A 12,446-nucleotide genomic window follows, 5' to 3' on the forward strand; every position below is an offset into this window, starting at 1 on the left:
CTAAAACTTTTTCCACAGTTCACACATGAAAATGGCTTTTCACCAGTGTGAATCATCATGTGGCGATTTAAATCTCGTTTTACAATAAAACTTAATCCACAGCTCCTACATGAAAACGGCTTTTCACCCGTATGAGTTCTAATATGACGATTTAGAGTAGACATGGCAGTGAAACCTTTTCCACAGGTCTCACATAAGAAAGGTTTTCTTCTTTCCTGATTTTGGTTCTCAGCTTCAGCAGCTTCCTGGAAGATGACTTGGTTCCTGTTTGGTTCTGATTCAGTTTGGTTTGTTTGTTCATCAACAGGAACCACCATGCAGGTATCAGTCTCCTGATTTAACTGAACCTGTTCTTCACCCTGACTGGAGTAAACTTCTTCCACTTTTATCTGCTGATTTTCTGGTTCTTCCTGTTCTTGTTTCACCTGCAGAGGTTCTAACTCCGCCTGGTCCAGAGTGGATCTCCTCTCCTGCTTGCATAGCTCTTCCTTACAAATGTTATGTTGTTGGCAATCTAGAGAAGAAAACAGAAAAAAAGAGGAATTGTTAACTTTATATATGAAGTAAATGAGAGAAGACATTCAGACAGTAACCCATTTAATCCCAAATTTTTAATTGTAATTTCTTTAAATTACAATGAAATACCGCGGAGTTGTATTTATTCCTATTATTTAGGAATTATTACATTTTAATGTGGTTATGGTAGTGAAATGTTGGTTTTATATTCTGCATTTAATCAATCAAATTTTATTTGTATAGCACATTTCAGCAGCAAGGCATTTCAAAGTGCTTTGTGGATTTATTGTTGCCAGTGGGAAACTACATAAACTCATATAAACTAATCTAAACTAATCTAACCTATTTATACATACAAACATTTTTTTTAAATAATCGCATGCATAACCTACAATAACGAGGCATGATTGTAAGTGTCTTCAGAACCATTTTAGATGGATGGTCAGCGCAGACTGCAGGATTTTTTTAGACATAAAGATTAAATGCCACATTACAGACTAGAGGGCCACATAAAAAGCTACGGTGGGCCAGATCTGGTCCCGGGGCCTTGAGTTTGACACATGTGATGTAGACACAGTACATTTCCACCCAAAAACAGTCTGAATTTTTCTAGAAAAAAAAAAACTCCAAAATTTTAAAATTTGCTAGAAAAGAAAATCAGAGATTTTATGGAATATAAGGACATTTCTTAGATTAATCTTAAAATTTAGTAATGACTTGATAAGCACATTCTAAGAACTCATAAACTGACACAGTTCATAAGTTCATGAACTAGTTTACAAGTAATTATAAGTTTATATCAAGTAAAAGGTATACTGCAGTAAAACTACTTCTATGACTTCCCAGCCTCCCTCAGACAATTAACCAGTACTGCCCCTGAACATAGATAATAACTTACTACCTTATTCTTGATAACAAGTTTAAGGTCAGTCAATGACTAGTCATTGTTTAGCTAACTTTATCTGCATCAGAAAGCATTAGTCAACTTATTTATTTTTATTTGAAAAAAAATAAAAATAACAGTTAGAAGTTCTTTGCCTTTGGTGGTCTGTTGCCATGATTTTAACCCACATCAGCCTCTACACAGCAGTAGCAGGCCTCGGTCGGTTCCGCACAGGTGTAAAAACGGCGGGAACTTCTTCGCGCTCGTGTTGAGTTTAAAGGCGGCTCGGAAAAAAACATGGTAACGGTTTAAAAGTTATAACGGCTGAAAGAACTGCGGGGGAGGGACAGTGGGCACAGACACGGGAAGTTCGGGGGTCCCTAAAATAATAGAAATTCGGCCACTACGAGGCAAAGAAAGAAAGAAGGAGAGAGAAAGAGAGAGAGAGAAAGAGAGAAAGAAAGAAAGCTTCCAGTCCAGGGCGGGCACGGCTAACTCCACCGCGGAGTTGGTTGCCATGATTATGTTTACTCTTATGAATAACGGATGCATGCGGGGATACAATTATCATTATATATCTTCAGTAGAAGACCTGTAAAGAACATATGTACAAGATATTTTACTTACAGTTGATTATTAAAGTATTTTACTGACTTGCTCTTGTACAGGCAAAAAGTAAAGAGGCCTGGTCATGTGACCATTCACACTAGCTAGCTGAAACTGATATAACTTGGAGTAGACAACCCATTATTTTATTTTAAAACTTTAACCAGGACTCAAAATGCCAAAACAACATTTATAGATTCCGAAGTTAGAAAATATGTCTGAGAACAATCGTTGCCAGCGGTACTGAACGGGTCCAAACGCTGGTGTTTCCTACCTATCCGGTGTAAGATTATCTGGGGAGTCCGGGAGAAATCCAGCAGTCTGCGCTGATCGTCCATCTCTTCCTCCGACTTGACGGTTATTTCTTTAAACTCTGTGAATGTTTCAGCAGCAGTAGTTAACCACTTGTTCATAAACTGCGTTAAGCTGGACCGAAGACATTTTTAAACATTCGCACAGTAAACAAAACCGACCATGTACTGTCCGTCTTTCTCTTCAACGGTTTCTTCAATGAGTTTTTTTTTTTCTTGGCGGTTGGCAAACAACGAAAACGCCACCAACTGGTAGAGAGTGGATCAGACTGTCACTCAAGGATTACATACCATTTGATAACTGCGTTCATTTCAGATAACAGATAATCTGGTAAATTTTACTTTTCGAATTATTTCTAAATAAAATCAACTAAATCTAATTTAAATTTAATTCTATTTACTTTTGGAGACTTTTTCTTATTTTAAGCGATGCATGCAGAAAAAGTATGGCAATTTACAATAGTGCAAATCTAGGGCATAGCAGAGACTGACTTAGAAATGGGAACACAAAAGTATAAATTATATAAAATATATTAAATAAAACTACAATGGGAGAAATATCTTGGGTTTAACATGTATCGGCGAGCAATTCTGTTAACATTTCAGTCAAGTATTCATGTTTCTATATATTTATGTTGCTCACCATGTTTCAACATTATAGTACTACATTCCCTAAAACCAGGGGAATGCATTTTAACGTTCAGTATTATCAGATGCCATTTCCCCTCTGTTAAAGTGGGGGAACACACCCTGATGGTTAAATATCCCTGATCAGAGATTTCTTTTCTTTTTTGTTTTTTCAATTTAAAAGATGAAACTCTGATGGCTAATTCTGACATCGTTTTTAGAGATATCCAAACAATCTTGGTAAATGTTTTTTATTTCTTGAATGTTCTACTCCTGTAGGTAAAACAGCACTAAGGGGCCCCTCAGTGGAGCTGATTTATTTATTTTTTTTTTTGTAATAATTTTTATGTGATTATAATATAAAAAAACACTATTTCACAATGAAGTGATTTGTTTTTACAATAATATATATATTTGATAATGTATGTAGAAATCATGATTTTATGGATAAAAAGAAAAAAAATAAATTGCTCTTGTGCTCGGGCTGAGCCCGGCCGGGCTATGTGGGTAAAAGCCCGGCCACCAGACGCTTGCCATCATGCCCCACCTCCAGGCCTGGCTCCAGAGTGGGGCCCCGGTGATCCGTGTCCGGGCGAGGGAACGCCAGATCCAAAGTTATTACTCATCATAAGGGGTCTTTGGGCTGCGCTTTGTCTGGTTGTCAATTATAACAATATTAATAATATTAATATAATAATAACTTGCTACACCCATACATCACTGTGTGCATTCGTAGCACATTGGCTAAATGGGAGAATTGATGCTGCCTTGTCTTTTTCAGCTGGTCCAACACTGCTAAAACAGCCATTTTGATTTTAGCAGCAGGGCAAAAGAACAATCTTGACTTGTCCCTTCGTGGTCACGTTTGATCCACCCAACAAACTCTTAATGTCCCTCCAGTCTTTTGACTGCGGTTTTTCACTGTCAAGTTTTGTTAGGTTTGCTTTCCTGTGCAATTCCCCACTTGAAAGCGATGGGCTCTGCGATGAAGTTTTAAACTGGATTTCACTCAATAAAGAGCATTAATTATAGTTGATCCAGCTTTATTTATGCTTGGATGGTTGTTGTAGTGATTCAACTATTTTGGTGAAAAATCTCAAAATAAATAAAAACATCTAATATATTCTGAAATTAACAAGATAAATACATTGTGAAATAATCAAACAGATTTCCACCCATTTAAACCAGTTAATCCAAAAATATAACTACATAGCAAATATTTTCACAGTACAATTCAACACTAATAAATTAGCATATTTATAAAAAATGTAAGATATTTTTGTAGTCAAAACATTCTATCCAACATTTATTTTTTTTCCCACTTTCTACCTTAAACAATAAATACCAAGTGTATTTTAAAAAATCTGATTAGCTTGATTTCATTAACATTAAAACTGTTCAATTTTAACCAATCCATGCACTACTCCAATTTTTGTCCAGATTGACTTATAAATTGTTAGAGGTTAACAACTGTTAATCAACAAACAGGATAATCAACTGTGTCTGAGGCAGGACTGAAGACTTTTTTTTCAGACTCAACAATTTACTTAAAACATAAAATCTGTTTAACCTTCCTTCTAAAAAGGGAAAAGGAACGCTGCTACCTGTGCTGTTTTTATCTCACTGTGGCTACATGGGAAAAAATTTAAATGACTTATTCCGCTTTGAATTTTCTAATCCTGAATCATCTTTCACCATGCAGTGAGCTACGAAGAATATTTAAATATTCAGTGACTTAATTTACTAACTTAAATATGTAGACAGTCTAATATTTTTAAGCCATTTTTGTTATGTCAGAATTAAGAATTCAGATTACGTCAGAGCTAGAAAAAAAAAACACTTTGCAAGGCTAGTGAAGCCAGTTTAGTACATCTTAAAGGTTTTCTTTTTTAATCAAAAGGTAATTGTAATCTGACAAAAAAGCTTTATGGGAACATATATTCTCATTTATTGAATGTGACTGTTTTAGTTAGTAAAACAGTATTTAAAGTTAATGTTGCCTACCAACATGGCGGCTTGTGACAGCTTTGTAATATTACAGGAGAAGTACATACATGCAAATCATTTGTGGTCCATACATTGCCTACAAAAAGTATTTCAACCCCTTGGATGTTTTACTCTTTCATTGCCTTACAAATGACTAAATTTGGATTTTTTGAAAAAAAAAAAAAAAATTGAATGTCAAAGAAAACAGTTTTCTACAAAATTACTGAAATATAAAACATAATTTCATATTGACTCCAGTCAAGTCAGTACTTAGTAAATGTATTTGCGTTATCTAGATTCAATTTCAGAAAATATTAATCCAAGTAAAGGCAAATCATGCGTAGCCCATCAGTCTGTACATTTGAACATGTATCCACTAATAAAAATCACAAAATATTTGAAAAAAACCCAAAGTATAACAAATGAACAACTCAAACCTTTGTCTTTACTTATTTTCACATATTTGTATGTGTATTCGAATGCATATGCACATAGTTATGAGTGATTCTATTTCACATATGCAGCTGTAACAAAAGTCTAAGTTAAAAAAATACACTGCAGTCTGAATGTAAAAAAACTGAAAACCATTGTTCTTAAAAAAAATTAAATGCATTCAAAACAATTTTAACAAAATCTTATGAAGACACTGACAATCTCACTGAAAAAATAACCATTTTAAATGTTAAAGTACAACTCCCAAAAATGATGAATTTCATAAACTATGTCAGCTAAACCTATTTGAAAGCATTATGAGAATTATACAAGCTTCTCATCTGTACGAGTCTTCATGAATTTACTCCTCTTTCTAAACAAAAATTTACTAACTTGCTATTTCAAGTTCACATCGCTGTCTCATATTTGGGTATTCAGTGATGTAGTAAAGGACATTTCTGCTCAAAAGCTTCTTAACAAAACATGCAGAAGCGCCTAACCTGTATGTGTCTTCATATGAACAGTTAACCTGCTTTTTATGGCATAGCTTTTCTCACATATTGTGCATGTGAAAGGCTTCTCCCCTGTGTGACTCCTCATGTGCAAAATTAAATGAGAATTATGAACAAATCCCTTTCCACAGGTCACACACAGGAATGGCTTTTCCTCTGTGTGATTTCTCATGTGGTAATTGAAACTACTTTTATTGTGGTAACCCTTACCACAGATTGCACATGAGAAAGGTTTCTCATTTGTATGAGTCTTCATGTGAAAAGTTAAGTTACATTTCACAGAGAAACTTTTTCCACAGGTCATGCATGAGAAAGGTTTCTCCCCGGTGTGACTCCTCATGTGACATATTAAATGAGACTTCCTAAGAAACCCTTTTCCACAGGTCACACATGAGAAAGGCTTTTCCTCTGAGTGATTTTTCATGTGGTAATTCAAACTACTTTTTCCACGGAAACCTTTACCACACATCGTACATAAGAAAGGCCCCTCATCCCTATGAGTCTTCTTGTGAACAGTTAATTCACATTTCTGAGAGAAAGTTTCTCCACAAGTCACACATGAGAAAGTCTTCTCAACTGTGTGAGTTTTCATGTGATGTGTTAAAAAGGATTGTTTTCGGAAACTTGCCTTGCAGGTCACACAGGAGAAGGGTCTCTCAGCTGTGTGAGTTTTGACATGATAAGCTAAACCACTTCTCTCACTGTAAGTCTTTCCACAGGTGGTACATGAAAAAGGCCTCTCACCTGTGTGCCTTCTCATGTGATTTCTTAAAAGGCTTTTGTGACTGAAACATTTCCCGCAAGTAGAACATGAAAAAGGCTTTTCACCTGTGTGAGTTTTGATGTGCTCAGATAAATTACCTTTATGAGTGAACGTTTTTCCACAAGTCATGCATGAAACAGGTTTCTCACCTGTGTGAGTCATCATGTGATACCGCAACTGACTTTTCTGACTAAAACGTTTTCCGCAAGCAATACATGAGTAACGTTTCTCACCTGTATGAATTATAATGTGAGAATTTAAAACGCTTTTATTGGAAAACCTTTTTCCACAGGTTGTGCATGAATAAGGCTTCTGATCTGAGTGCGTTCTCATGTGAGTATGTAAAGCTGAACTCTGACGGAAATCTTTTCCACAAACACCACACTTGAACCGCCTTTCCCCTGTGTGAGTTCTCATATGAAAATTTAAAGAAACCCTGCTGCCATAGCTTTTTCCACAAGTTGCACATGTGAACGGTTTTTCCCCTGTGTGGGTTCTCATGTGCAGATTTAAACCACTTCTGCTATAGTAACGTTTTCCACAGGTTGTACATCCATACGTCTTCTCACGCATGTGATTTCTCATGTGTATCGTGAAACCCTTTTGTCCAGAAAAGATTTTATCACAAATTTCACAGGAATACAAACTGTGGCCTGGGAGGGTCCCTTTCTGCTGTTTGGTCTTCTGACATCTCTCAAGTTGTTTCTGATCATCTCCATTTTTTCCTTGAGTTTCAGAATCAATTTCTTCTTGATCCTGGTTCTCAACTTCAGGAGAATCAGTTTCCTGCTTTTGCACAAGCTGGTCTTCATTCTGACTGATGCAGAGTTGATTCTCTTTGAATTGTTGATGTTCTGGTTCCTCTTGCTCCTGTTTTATCCCCAGAGGTTCTGGTTCGTCTTGATCCAAAGTGGAATTCCCATCCTGGTTAGTGAACTCAACTGGAACCTCTTCCTCTTCTTTAACTACAATGCATCGTGAAAGATCTGGGCAAAAACACAAAATAAAAGTTTATAAAGAACACACCTTTTCACTTATTAGAAATCAAGTTATCAATGAATGAGTTGATTGATCTTTTCAATACACTAAAGATTATTCGTTATGCGACCATTTTTTTAAAACCTGAGATTTCTTATGTATCAATAGGGTCTTTTCTATAACATGAAGGTCATTTTTAAATGTAAAAATGTTTTAACATTATTGTTAATAATATATTAGAAAAAAGGTAAAAAATAAAAATAAAAAAAGAACATATGAAGCACATATGAGGTAAAACTATTAAGGACAGTAACATTTAAATTGTAACTAACACTTTCATTGTGTCGGCAACAACACTGACAAATTTAGAAAACTCCAGCAAAGTCAAGTCAAAATGATTTATAGAGCACATTTACAAAAGCCTCAGCTGACCAAAATGCTTCACAAAAATTACAAAGCAATTATATAACAAAAAATAAAAGTGAAATTTCATTGAAAAAAAMAACAACAAAAGGACAATTATAAAATTTGCAGAAAATACCTAAAACTAATAATATGAATAAAAAAATGACAGCTACAATTTACAGAAATATAAAAAGAAGTTGAATCAGTGAGGTACTAATATTCCTTCTTTCTTTAAATGGTTTTAAAGGCCAGAGAGAATAGATGTGTTTTTTTTTTTACCAAGATTAAACTGACCTACTGATTGAGAAAGCTCAACAGAGAGAGGGAGATTGATCCGCAGTCTGGCTGCTGCCACAGAGGTAACACGCTCCGTCTCCTCTGGGTTTTAGCCTGACTTTAAGGACAGACAATAAAAGCTGACCAGTTGAACTCAGGGCTCTGGGTGGAGTGTAGGACTGCAAGTAAGAAGGTGCCATAGAGCTTAGACACCTAAAAACAATCAATAAATCCTTAAACTTTACCCCCAAAAAAAGCCAGTGAAAGTTGTGCAAAATGAGGGTAATAGATTCACACCTGCTTGTTTTCATCAGCAGTCGGGCTGCAGAGTTATGTATGCTCTGCAGTCGCTGCAGGGAGCTCAGGTCCAACCCAAAATACAAAAAAATTATAGTAATCTAAACGTGATTTAGATTACGTTTAGATTACTGTAATGAATGTGTAATGAATGTGGAGATAGCCTCTCAAAATCAGGCAGAGGAAGATAAGATTTTATCTTAGCAAGGTTCCTCAGCTAAAAGAAACTGGCTTTCATGACAGTGCTAATATGGTTATCAAATTAAAACATCTATTAACAATCACACCCAGATTTTTCACAAATGGACACCGTCATGTCCAAACAGGGGATTGCCATTTTCTTAACACACTTGTCCCTCAGTGGGGTCGGGAGGGTTTGCTGGTGCCCATCTCCAGCTAACATTCCGGGCGAAAGGCGGGGTCACCCTGGACAGGTCGCCAGTCTGTCGCAGGGCAACAGAGAGACACACAGGACACACAACCATGCACACACACACTCACACCTATGGGCAATTTGGAGAGGCCAATTAACCTGACAGTCATGTTTTTGGACTGTGGGAGGAAACCGGAGTGCCCGGAGAAAACCCACGCATGCACAGGGAGAACATGCAAACTCCATGCAGAAAGACCGGGGCCAGGAATCGAACCCAGAACCTTCTTGCTGCAAGGCAACAACTCTACCAACTGCGCCACTGTGCAGTTGTGCAGCACTGTTCACAGAAAATCTCCTGTCTGGAAGATAGGACAGGAACCAATTTACCGCATTTTCCACACTATAAGGTGCACTTAAGAACCTTAAATTTTCTCAAAAATCGGCAGTGCTCCTTATAATCCGGTGAGCCTTTGTGTGCACTGAATTCCAAAATTTGTCCCTGACAGAGACGTAAAGTGTACAGTACCGGTATGAGCTGGCAGCGATAAACCAATCAGAGAACGGTATGTATACCACCGGTTTAAGACCAAAATAACTTACCTGAGTGAAGTTGGCCCCCCCACCTTCTTCAAATCAGACAAAATTGGTGTCAAACGTTTGTGCTACGTTGTGTGCAGCAAACATTTTAGTTTGTGCTGCTATTATTTTAAAGATATAAAGAAATGTTTCTAGAGGTCAACCATCCCCCCAGCTTCTTCAAACCAGACAAAATGGGTGTCAATCAACCCGGCTATGTTTGTGAAGCAAAAATGTTCGTTTGTGCTGCTTTGGCTTTGAAGATATTAATGAAAGTGTAAAGGTCAAAAGGTCAACCAGCCTCCCAACTTTCTTTACATCTTTAAAATGATAGTGGCACAAACAAAAGTTTTTGCAGCACAAACGTTTGACACCAATTTTGTCTGATTTGAAGAAGGTGGGGGGGCCAACTTCACTCAGGTAAATATTTTTATGTCTGGGACACAAATGAAAGTCTCCCTCCTGATGGGTATGAAGGTTGGACATTTCCATCATGTCTATACTTGTTTGAACTCATGAATGCGGAGCCTTCAAGCATCCGTGAGTTGTTCCTAAGGATGAATGAGATTTGCGCAGATATTTGTGATATGTCAAAAAAAAGGAGGCAAGGGGTTTCAGTTCTGGTATTTAAAATACGTCTATGGGTGTCCCTCCAGTTTACTCAAATGTGTCAAAGGAAACCCAAAAGGTTTGACCCAAGTCAAACAGCTTAAAAGACAATTATACCTGACCAAACATATGTAAACTTGTTCATTCAAAGAAAGTTACAAAAAAATCTTTAAAATATGTTCTTGCTAAATTTTCTGGCATTTAGAAAACAGAAATAATTTTGTTAATTCCAGCAAAACTAAGACGAGAAGCTTGGCCTGATTTAACTTCAGAAAGTGAAAAAATAAACATTTTTATTTGGCATATGTAAACTTCTGGTTTCTGCTGGATGATTGGATTGAAATGACCATTTCTTACTGGAAATCTTTTGAGACTGTGAACTGGTAAAGGGCGTGGGCTACTTACTGGTTTCAAAACCGCTGCTCAGGAATAAACTGCACCAGTCGTAAAGCTACTAGCTCTGCAATGAGTCCCCCGTTTATTCAGCCAGTTGTTACACATTTAAACACGAGTTTAATACAGCCGATGCTAGAGACAGTTAGGACATAATTATGTGGCTTTTTTTGTTTGTTTTTTATTCAGCATAATACAAAAAAAATAGCCTCTCAAGACGGTCGACCCTCTTGATACAATTGAWRAAGTCAGGTTTTTCAGAAGATGGCCGCATCTCTGAACGTTAGTCGATCGATAGGATCAATAAACTTTAMATGAACTCATTAATATAGCTCTTTACTGCGGTTTCACACATTTCACACTTGGCTCTAAATGTTCCATTTGTGCATTTTAGTTTCTGAACTACAGCAGAGTAAAGATTATGAAGGTAGTAGTTAGCCATTTTCCCAATCGGAAGCCAGCTTCMGCTTCATTTGACGGTTGATCGCTTTAAGTATTTAATTTTTCCAGCAGTCATTTAGTTTGCTAAAAGGTGAAGGTGTTTCATACCTATTTGGTATAAGATTATCTGGGGTGTCCGGGTGAAAACCAACAGTCTGTGCTGATCATCCATCTCCTCCTGAACCTGGCGATGATTTCTTTAAACTCTGAAAACGATTTTTCAACCGGAGTTAAACACTCGTTGATAAATTGCCATTGAAACTGGGTTGAAGATTAAAAAAAAAAAGAAAGAAAATACTCAAGTATTTACCTAAAACGCCGAATCCGTCTTCAAACCACTTTCTAACAAAGAAACAGCTAACGCTGCTATCTCTGCTCTGTCTTTACTTCCCGTGTGTTTCACTGTTGCTCCACTGACGAAACAGTAAAAGAACTTTAGTTCCTCTTTAAATTTTATGATTCCTACTGAAACGCCTCCTTTATGATACATTTATATTTAGAAYGTTGTTGCAAAATGTATTTATTTAAGGAACACAATTCACTAAATGAAACACAGATTAATTACACATTATGAAGTTTTTCATACTTTATTTTTTTGCCTACAGGTAGTGAAAACACTAGGTTTAAGATGAAAATATTACAMCAGACCAATAAAAAAACATTTTAATTAAGAAATGTGGGCTTGATGAAGAGAAAACAGCTTAAAGGTTTTTAAGCTCCATAAAAAGAGAGAAAGGAACTCCAACTTAAAAAATAAAAAAAATTGAATTTGTTTAYTAGCAAATTAAGTTGGTCAAACTCAGTTTGTTTATTTGGATAAACTTGATTTGATTACTCGTACCAAATTAACTCATTTTTAAAAAATGTTATCATTTGGGGGTTTTTTTTCAATGTAATTGAAACATCAAATTTATTTAATTTCATTAGATGTTTAAGCTTGGACAATAGGACTTAAATTTTTTCATATCGGCACATCAGATTGTAGTTTTAAAACAAATATGAATATTACGTGTAAATAAAATTCACAAAGACTACTTAAAAAAGAGTGATAACCTGTGATGTACTTTGTAAAGTTAGTGGTAAAGATCTTTTTATGAATAATTATTAAAATTTTAAAAGTAAGAAGATAAATACAAAACTGGAAAATACATTCTGATTAAGCTTGTAGTGAAACATAAAGTACCTCCTGAAAATAAACTTTAGAAAGTTTTTTTTTTTTTTACCTTAGATGTTGTGTTTTCATTAGCTTTAAGTTGAAAATCATCAAATTAATTGAARTAATTTGATGATCTGATCAGACTGGGAATACTCAGAGAATTCAGTCAGCAAAATAAAACAAAATTAATGTTTGTTTTTGTTTTTCATTTAAAATATTGAAAGAGGTGACTCAGCGGGATTTGGAAAATTCAAAGCGGAACTAAACATCTTTAACAGTTTCCTCAGTGGAGCTACAGAGAAACGC

The 12,446-nt window shown here is 35.9% G+C and overlaps 1 protein-coding gene across 1 annotated transcript; it reads right to left on the bottom strand.

Moving 5' to 3' along the window:
* Positions 1-4,867: 4,867 nt before the first annotated feature.
* LOC103472588 (gastrula zinc finger protein XlCGF57.1-like) lies at positions 4,868-11,472 on the bottom strand. The gene is made up of 3 exons (XM_008422342.2): positions 11,295-11,472; positions 11,093-11,190; positions 4,868-7,622 (listed from the first exon to the last, which is right to left on the bottom strand). Exons 2-3 carry the CDS (start codon positions 11,154-11,156, stop codon positions 5,857-5,859), a joined length of 1,830 nt encoding a protein of 609 aa, XP_008420564.1. The 5' UTR covers positions 11,157-11,190; positions 11,295-11,472; the 3' UTR covers positions 4,868-5,856.
* Positions 11,473-12,446: the final 974 nt, after the last annotated feature.

The sequence above is a fragment of the Poecilia reticulata genome, linkage group LG11 (assembly GCF_000633615.1).
Source record: "Poecilia reticulata strain Guanapo linkage group LG11, Guppy_female_1.0+MT, whole genome shotgun sequence".
In the NCBI taxonomy this organism is placed as follows: domain Eukaryota; kingdom Metazoa; phylum Chordata; class Actinopteri; order Cyprinodontiformes; family Poeciliidae; genus Poecilia; species Poecilia reticulata.